At 39.6% G+C, this 9,681-nt stretch overlaps 1 protein-coding gene across 2 annotated transcripts; it reads right to left on the bottom strand.

The window, feature by feature from the left end:
* Positions 1 to 765: 765 nt before the first annotated feature.
* Positions 766 to 6,472, bottom strand: SKIDA1 (SKI/DACH domain containing 1). Of its 2 annotated transcripts, none has more exons than XM_039527987.1 (2): positions 5,738 to 6,472; positions 766 to 4,901 (listed from the first exon to the last, which is right to left on the bottom strand). In XM_039527987.1, the coding sequence occupies exon 2, from the start codon at positions 4,801 to 4,803 to the stop codon at positions 2,269 to 2,271; it is 2,535 nt and encodes an 844-aa protein (XP_039383921.1). In that variant the 5' UTR covers positions 4,804 to 4,901; positions 5,738 to 6,472; the 3' UTR covers positions 766 to 2,268. The 2 variants fall into 2 exon arrangements, with proteins under 2 accessions (XP_039383921.1, XP_039383922.1); XM_039527988.1 differs by having other exon boundaries at positions 766 to 4,898.
* Between the last annotated feature and the right edge of the window lie 3,209 nt (positions 6,473 to 9,681).

The raw sequence follows: 9,681 nt of genomic DNA, 5'->3' as shown, positions 1-9,681 counted from the left end.
ACAGTTTAATAGATAAGGTGAAATTTCAGGTTTTAAGCTTGCACATTGTAGCTGTGTAGATTTTTGTCAAGGGGAGACCCTTTTCAACCAAACCCTGCTTTCCCAAAGAGCCAGGGGATTTTCCTGAACAGTAAATTGTGTACGTATTTACAGATTTCTGGAAATAAGCCTGTAATTTATGCAGTTCCAAACACTCGAATGTAAACATTAATTTCAGAACAACTTCATCCAGTAAACAGATTTTTAACGACCACCATAATTTCCGCTGAGCAGGTTAAGTATGCAATGCACCTTTTGCAATTGGCAACTTAAAGTGTGTATATGGGGGGGAAGGGTGAATCAATTGAAAGGCAATTGTTTACTCTTTCTAAATATATTTGGCTGCAGGTATTCTTAGAAGAGGTCTTTTACAATGAGAGGAAAACCACGGTGTGCATATAGTAAATAGAGCTAAAAGCAGCCAGTGTCTACTTGGAATATTTAGAGACAAAGAGGGTAGAGGATAAAAAATAGTCAGTGAATTTCCATAAGAAATGTTGACTCTGAGTCACACGATAAACATTTCATTGTTGTTTTGTTTTCTTTTTTGATTTATGATAAATTATTCTCCCGGAATTAATGAAGAGGTGGAATCCCTAAGATGTAATTTGGAAAAGGCTCTAGTATAAATAAAATGTAAATCAAAAAGAGTAACCAGAAATTTTTGATCTAAAACTCTGCTGATTCAGCAGCTCAGTTGTAACTGACCTTTTCAAATCCCAAACTGTTAAAACGAGTTTATTATAAATTTGTAACGTATTTCCCTCCCAAAATATAAACTTTACATTGTTCAAGATTGCCTTAAACTGGGTTAATAACAATTTTATTTAAAAACAAAACAAAACAAAAATAGCCTCTGGAAGCGTATTTTCTCCAAATAAAAACCTTAAACTTTCAGATGAAGAGGAAATTATGGACAACTCTGCAATAAGTCGAAGTGTATGAAATCAGGAATTTTTAAACAGTGTTTTTAATTGAAAATAAAGCTAAAGCATGCTTTTCAACAGTGCAAATTTTCATAATTTTGATTTACTGCTTCCATCATCACAACATATTACACCAGCATGTCTTACCGAGGGCTAGACTCTAGAAGTCTACCTGTTAAACTATTTCGATATTAAGTGCAAATATAGATAATTGCCTCTGATTGTCACGTGCAGTAGAAATGCTCCTGCTACATAGATAGGATGGTATTGCAAAACTCAAGTTTCAAGAGATTCGGATAAAACAGTGAAGTGTACTAAGGTTTAAATGCCTGAGTTTTGTGCCAAAAAGCTATGAATAACATGATATTCTCATTTTGTGTATTCTTTCCACTTATGGCCTCACGTTTCACTTTCTGTGTTGCATTTACCGCTTTGCTATTTCCTCCATCGAGTGTGAGAGGTTAGACCGTAAATTGTACTGCTATACAGACAAATATTTTAGTTGCTTTGCAAGTTAGTAGGGGCATGTTCAGACCAAAATTGAAGTATGACATTAGTGGGTAACAGTAACCTTATTTAAGACTTTTGGGTGAAACAAAAAGTCTTTCCAATTGCAAAGAGTGACTGTACAAGTAAAAAGACACCCTTTACCAAAAACAGAATTCCATATTTATTTACTAGTTTTGAGATGAGGCAGCTTTTCCAGTGCTCCAACTGTACTCCAACCCCAACCTTTCCAAACCATAGAAAAATTAGTAAATGCAACTGCTCTTGGAAAAAGAGCCCCCTACTCTGGAAAACAAAGCTCCCGAAAAGTAGAGACTGCTGCCACATTGAATTATAGTGAACCCTTACTGTGCAACCAAGTAACTTAACAAACTTTAACTGAATTAACAGTTAGACTTCCATTTTCGAAATCTAGTGCATAAATTTAATGGCTCATTCTAATATGTATTATTCAACCTTTTGACATTTATTTGTAGCAGTTGAATTGAGGTACCGGTGCATTATTAGCATTTAAACAGTAAAGTGTTCCAGCTCTACCATAATAACTGAGTTTAAGTTGAGTCTTTAGCCTGAAGTACTCTGTGGAATGTAAAAATTACCCAGACAAACAAACAAACAAACAAATAAAAACTGTAATGGAAAAGAAAATAGTAATCCGATTTCTATCTTCACAATGTGATAAAACAGAACTCCAAAAGTGTGTAAAGCATTAAGGGGCTTGTACAAACCATCCTGTTGAGTTTAAAACAAAAGAAAGGTAAAGGTGGTTCAAGAAAGTATTTTCCAAACTATTTTATTAATTAAATTTCCTGAATTTGTGGCTAGGTGGAAGAGGTATTGCAGAACCGCCCAACTGCCATTTCCATACAGGATGGGCCTTGTGAGGTGGTTGGGAATCCTTAGTGGTGTTTAAGGAATAAGCTGGCAACAAATCCCCATCATTGCCAATAATTAGTGACGGTGGACAGGGAAAATTTGCCATGAAATTAAACGGCCTTTTCACTGCTGATGCTACATTGCTGGCTACCCTTTTGCGTCTATTGGTAACTGTAAAATCATCCAGTGTTCCTTCATGTGTCTCAATTTTACCTGTAGGACGTGGGCTTCTAGCTGATTTCAGATTTGGTTTGACTGGAGGAGTCTGCAGTACAGGTCGCTTTCCCAAAACCAATGTCCTGTAATTTTTTCTCACCCTCGCTCCAAATTTATACTCCCCATCCTCAGGTTTTGGAGTACCTAAAGTGCATGAAAGGACCTGACTCTGAGTCAGCGTGTTTAAGGAAGCGGTTTCTTTCTCAGTGCATGCAGAATCTTCCTGGGCTGTTAATAAAACGTCCGGGTTATTACTCTCAGTCACACCGTTAAACTCATCCTTAGTATCATTGCACTCACACTTTAGCTTATGTTTTGAAAGGTCAGGTTCATATTCTTCATTCGTACTGCTATCCTCTATTTTGATTTTAATATTGTGCAGGAATGGCAATGCCTTATTGCCTGGATCAGTGCACTCAAGCTCAGCTGCTGCTGTTGTAGAAGCACGATCAGTTTGCAAAGAGGGTAAATCCGTGGCAAATTCAATACAATGAGGGATTTTGGAATCTTCTTCTGAATTTGCTGCTGTTGGTGAAGAATCATTATTTAAGAACCTAGCAGCTATTGTATTGTTATCTGCACAGTGTGTAGTTGTTGCTTGAAGGCATTTCCTTGCCTCTCTGAGTATTCTTTGTTGTGGAAATGCATTGTTTGTCTTTGGGCTAGGTGAAGAGGCCCCCTTTGCAGCACAGTTAATTGTTAGGTCAGTACTCTTTACATTATTGGAAAATTCAGGGTGTGGGAATGTGATCTCAGATACCCTATCATCCCTTATCTCAGCAAAACAACTTCCAAGGCTGCTGGAGCAGCACACTGGAGGTGCTTTGGATGCCCAGCTTTGATGACTCCATTCCTCTGGCAATTCCGATTTGACACCACACTGAGCACTTTTGAGGTCGGGAAGCCTGCCTGCCTCCTCGAAAGCTGGCGATTTGGTGGGGGCGGCCGTGGCCAAATGATACAAGAAGTTGGCCTGGGCCAAGGCGGGGGGGTTGCAGAAACTGGTTCGCCTGAAGCGGATGCTTTGCACCGAGACCTGGCTGGAAACCGAGCTGGAGTCGGAGTCTGAGGTCGTATCCTCCTCCTCGGAGGTGACCTCGCTGGAGTCCGAGACGCCGCTGCCTTCCTCCTCCTCGTCTTCCTCCTCCTCCTCCGAGGACACGGAGTTGCTGGTGCTGGAGAGGCTGGACCCGAAGTCCGAGTCGTTGGCCACATGGTCGGAGTAAGAGCTGGACTCCGAGTCGCTGCTGTAGCTCTCGGGGAAGCTGCCCAGATGCTGTTGCTGCGGCTGCTGCGGAGAAGTGCAAAAGCCATTGACGAGGTGAAATCTCTCCAGGCAAGCGGCCGTGCCTGCTGCAGCTCCTTTGGGCTTGCAGGGCCTGGGCACGATCAGGAGCCGCCTGGCGCTGCTGGGGGTGTTTAATAAACAGTCCTTTGGGGCGGCCTCACACGGTCTTTTCCTTTTGTATCTGTAAGTCAAACCCACAGGGCTCCCTGCAGCAGCCGCCGCCGCTAGCTTGGTCTGCGCGATGGCGGCGGCGGACTGGTAATAATAAGCAGCAGCAGCAGCAGCAGCCGGGTGCTTGCTGCAAAGGACGCTCCGAAAATAAGGGGGATCCGAGTGAAAGGTGACATAGTTGCCCACGATCGGGGCAGTTTCATAGTTTAAAGGGAGTTTGCAAGGCGACCGAGCGATTTCTGGGTAGCTGTGACCAGTGTATTTACTAAAAATGTGAGGTAGATCAGAGGCCGGTAGCAAGCCTGTGTCCCCGGGACGCAAAGCTTTTCTTCTAATTGGCAGAGGCTGAGCCGCTTCATTCAAACCCAGCCAGAGTTTGTTCTCTTTCCAAAAGCTGGAGTAGGGGTCGGTGGATGTGTGCTCCGGTTGGAGATCTTTTGTTGAGAATGCCCGGCTTATTTTCCTCCTTTTTGTCTTAAGGACTCGTTCCGTTTTGCAAGAAGTGTAAAGAGCTTCTACGTCCTCTCTGGATATCAGTGTGCATTTGGCTGCATGGAAAGCGATGGAGTTGATGGCTTTGAGTTTCCTCAACTCCTCCAGGTCGCAGTGATGCTTTTTTACTTTTAAATGATCCATTCGCTTGTGCACTGTAGTTCTCGGGATGTTTTTAAGCAGGTCTGTAAAAACCTGAGAGAGTGCAAACATTTGCTTTCCTTTAATGATGAGGTAGCCGAGCCTCACGCCATCCACCTCTTCAAAACCCGACTTCAAGTCTCCCATTTCGTGAATTAAATTATTCCCAGCATTTGCAGAAAGAAAGAAAAAAAGCCACACACACAATCCTCAGCCAGATGCTGTATTTGTCTCAAGGCATCCTGCTAATAAAATAACAAAGACTGTTATTCCTGCTCAATGGAGTGCCAAACTTTAGAAGAAATTAGAAAAAATAAAAGAAAAAAAAACATGTGAAACTACAATCTCTCTATATTTTTGTTTGAAAATCAGGTTTGCCAAAGTGTTTCTCTAAGTTGCTGTTGAAGATCAGTACCTGTTCCCCTTCATTCCCTGCTTTTCCATTGGAGAACTATGATAATGGAATGTGAAGGGAGGAAGAGAAAAGAAATGCAGCTGCTATTCCCGCCGCTGCTTTAGCTACAAATAAAATGACAGAGTGAAGTGAGCTCGTCCGGAGACACCTTCATCAATTAATTCCCCTAAAGCCAACGCTGATTGGACACTCCTGACAGGTGATGCAATAAAAATTGATATTCCACCCCTTCCCCCCCAAAAAATCTCCCACTAATTAGCATACCCTTACACTGCCAAGCCCCCTCCCAAAGTAAATAATACAGTTAGTATATAAATCTTTTTATTAAACAATCTGAGCTCAGATACACTCAGACCTCTCAGACTTCATCGCTAGCTACAGATGTAGGATTTGTATGTTTTTTATTGTCATTTTACATATATATATATGTATAGTTAGACTATTTTGGACAAATGCTGCTATTTTGCGCATTATGTGACTGTAAATGACATAAGTATTATCATATCGAGAAAAAATACTTTGGTAATGCAATAATTTTAAACTGATATTTTATTCTGCATTGTGTGGAAAATTAAGCTTAGCGGAAATGTGCAGAATAGCCTGGTATTTCCCTTTTTCAAGCTTCAGAGTGAAAGGCTCTGTTAGAAACCGAGAACGAATACTTACATTTTTCGAGTTTCTCTTGATTTTCCTCTTCTATTTAATTGTCGTTCTACAGTCAATGGCTAAGTTTGTTTTTTGCTCTGCATATCTAGGGTTCCAACACCGTAATACTGTCACTCTGTAGTTGAAATGCTGTCTGTAATATTGGGGGAGGGGAAGGAGGACGTGGGCTCACGTCAGACCCATAACAAAGCATAGATAAGCCAGAAATGTACACACTTTTCACAATTAACCGTGCTGGATCACAAGCAGGAATGTCCTAGAGTCCCAGACTCCACGTCAGGATTCTTGTGGGCTGACTGCTTCCAGTAGAGAAAAGAGAATATAAAATATCCAAGGTGCTTCCAGAGGCTTTACGTAATAACAGAGAAGTGCTGTCACACGATATAGAATATTGCAATGGTCCAGGACACTTCTGGTTTGCAGCACGTTCAGTTTGGGTAGACCTTCTGCAGACTTTAGATGTTCCAGCTATACCAACCCTTTAAAAATCATTTTGAAGAAGCAGCATGAAGGTGTAACCTCTTCGCAGTGACGTTACAATACTTGTGTTAGGCATTAATGATTTCGAACATGTTGCAATGTTAGCAAACCTCTTCCTTCGTGCGTTAAAATGATGTTTGCGGTTTGCACGTCAAAAGCTGCAAAAATAACTATCCGCCCATAATCAGTTTTCAACTGAAAACTGGATAGAACACAAGCACTTATATATAGCAGTAGTTTAGTGCATATCCAAAATTAGACACATCCGTGTGATTAAGAAAACATCTCATATTTCTGGGACCAATTTTTCCCTTCTAATTGAAAAGTTCCATTATCCACTCTATAGATTGGCAATATGGTGAGTGGAGCTCGTATTACACCATCAGGTATAGCTGAAATAAATAAAAGGATCGCTTTAAAAATATTTTTCGGTAGTTTTGCATTACAAAGTAGAATGCACACAACCTCCCAATTTCGCAGGAATTCTGGCGAGAACTGGGAATTTGCAGAAGTGCATCCGGAAATTAAGGAAGTCTATTTAGGAGAGTCTGTAACTCAGTAGGTTTGAGATTTGAAAAGCCACCCCTAGACTACTGTTGCTCTCTGCACAGATGTAATCGCCGCTCTTCAACTTAATCAATGTGTGTACAAACCACATCTAGTTCTTCCTTTTGAAATCTAAGGATAGTATTCCCATCCAAGAAACCAGAGCTACAGCAAATTACATTTTGTCCCTTGAATGAGAAAGGGATCATTGAATGGATCTCGTGATATTTCAGCCTTTAAACGTAACCAAGAGGCAGCAGTGAACAATGCCTCGTCACAGCTAATACCATCCACAGAGTTAAGCCTTCTTTTGCTTTGCATCTGGATTTATCAGCATACATTTTCCTTTCTCACTTGCGTAAGAGACATCATGTTATATTCTCTAGCTGAAAGCAAAGTTTCGAGGGAAAACAGCTGCTGGCGTTAAAAGGAAATCCTCGTAGCCTTTCTAAAGCTAGAAACAATAAGGTCGTTTAAAAATTCCTCCTGATGCACTTATATGCTGCTCGCACCCCCACCCCCACCCCATTATTCTCCTCCCCCTGTTTTAAGGTTAAGGCTGTGGAGTCAAACAGTAAAGAAACAGTAACCTCAGATAAAGCTTTTAAAGAAGACATTACAAAAAAAGTGGGCTAAAAAGTCATTTATTTGCCAGGTAGCTTAGTTGTTTCGCTCGCTCGCTCGCTCTCTTTCTTACTACATATGACACTCTGGTAATGTGATTCAGTAACTATTTTTTAAATGCATGCTTTTTTGTTTGTTTAATACTTGCACTATCAAATGTTTTAAACTACTAGCGGCTATTTGCCAGACCCCCCCCCCCCCGCAAAGGTACAGCTATTAGCTTCTGGATGTAGTCAGAGCCAACGTTGAAGTGAGGGGGGGAGGGAAAAGTCTTCGAAAATCTCTCTCTCTCTCTCTCTCTCTCACACACACACACACACACACACACACACACTTATAGATATACACACACTTTCAATTTAATATCTTACTCCACATCACACACAGCGTCTTTTGTTTCTTTAACTTCTCCATCATTTTTTGTGCAGAATGAAACAGGCAGCTTTCTTATAGCCATCAGCACACGTTGTATATTGGGATCTTCTTCAGGCACATTGGGGATAGGCCACTATAAAGAGAGCTGGTAGAGGCCCTTACCCGGGCACACATACAGAATAAAGGCAGGGGACTTTAAACTGGATTTGCACGCACACAGGGGATTGTGATCAATAGCTACCAACATTTATGGTTTAGATTATTAATGTGAAAGCTAGCCGAAAGAATGGACAGGAAAAATTAAAGGTGTCTGTTATCAATTATATTAAAACCTATGCAATAATTTACTCTCTCCCTGTGTGTGTGAGCAGGCAGATACATATGTATATTTCTTTAGCAATTTTGTTGACCACCTCAGCCTCACTTAAAGTCAAAGATGAACACGACTCAAAAGATGGATGTTTGCCTCTCATTTCTTCAGAACAGAAGGTCTAAGGATGCCCATTTTACCAACTATATGTACATGCAACAATATATAGTTGTGAATACACACGTTATCAATCAAATGTATTCCTTTTCACTTTGAGTCACCTGCAATCTGTGATCTACATCCTAGAGAGAGATAATATTTCTCTGGCCAAAGGATCAACCCAGCAGAAAATAAAGAGAAAAATAATGTTCATAATATATACAGTAGACATTTTCCCATTTATCTCAGATTACTTTCATTTTTGAAAAATGGTGTTAAAATATATAGGCTTGCAGAAAATATTTAATTATATTGCTTCAGAAAGAATGTATATAAAATTTTAGATACCTTTTTTATTTTATGTTTTGATTTATTTCCATTATATGATTGTGTTTAAATACTATTACAATTCTGCCTGACCTCTTCCTTCTTGAGCAAAGTAATGCACACACTGTTTCTTTAAATGTTTAGTTGTGAAATGCAACAGCAATTTACAGCAGTAGTTTTACTAATGAAGCAAATTCTTTTTCTTATGGGTTCATGTGCATTTTCATACTAGGATTGCCATATTATTAGAGTATTTCTATTACTATTTAGTATTATTTTTAAGCACTGGACCAATCTTCAGGTACTGACAGCATTAAATACACCTTTTATTTTCACAGTTTTTATGCAGAAATAGATCATTTAAATGAGAAATAACCTTGTTCACCAGTTTTAGATACACTGTGCATATTGTGCTCATAGGGGATGCAAACAGAAAACAGAGGATATCACAAAGAGTCCAGTAACAGGGTCAAAGAACAGTATACTAGGGTCCTTCTGCTATTTTAAAGTCAACCAAATGTGACTTCAGTGCTTAAAATTTGCCATAAATTCTAATATGTCAAACATAAGAATGCACAACTAAATTATCAAAAAACCTGGGCCAATTAATTGCCAACTAATAGTAAAAAAAAATCGTGGTAATTTATCAAACATAATATCACAACTGAGTTATTTCCATGTAAACAAAGCAACAATATATAGTTCTGTTCAGCATTTTGTAAGTTTTATTTTCCCATGTGGATGTATCACAGACACCAGAAATTTCTGGAATTCAGTAAAATCAGAAAATAACACAGCAGATGTTGATAATCTTGTTTTTTAAATACAGTTTTTAAGGGGATTTTTTGGACACATACTACATGCCATGTTGTCTACTGACCCACAATCAATATGCAGTGACCTTCTACCCTTTTTTTGCCCCTTGACCCATCCTGAATTCAATGCAGCCTTTATAAATTTTCAAATCCTTGGATGTAAAGGGGATTTGGCAAAGCTTTGTTCTGAAAGGATCCTAAAATGTGCATTTTTAATTAGACAAAGGTAAAGCAACAAACATTGGGGAAGATCATTTCTTACGTACAGGTGAGCGATAGTAATTTCTTTATTCAAGAACTATGTCAGA

The sequence above is a fragment of the Mauremys reevesii genome, linkage group 2 (assembly GCF_016161935.1).
Source record: "Mauremys reevesii isolate NIE-2019 linkage group 2, ASM1616193v1, whole genome shotgun sequence".
Taxonomy (NCBI): domain Eukaryota; kingdom Metazoa; phylum Chordata; order Testudines; family Geoemydidae; genus Mauremys; species Mauremys reevesii.
Note: the sequence above shows the minus strand (reverse complement) of the source record. Positions and strands in the feature narration are given on the sequence as shown.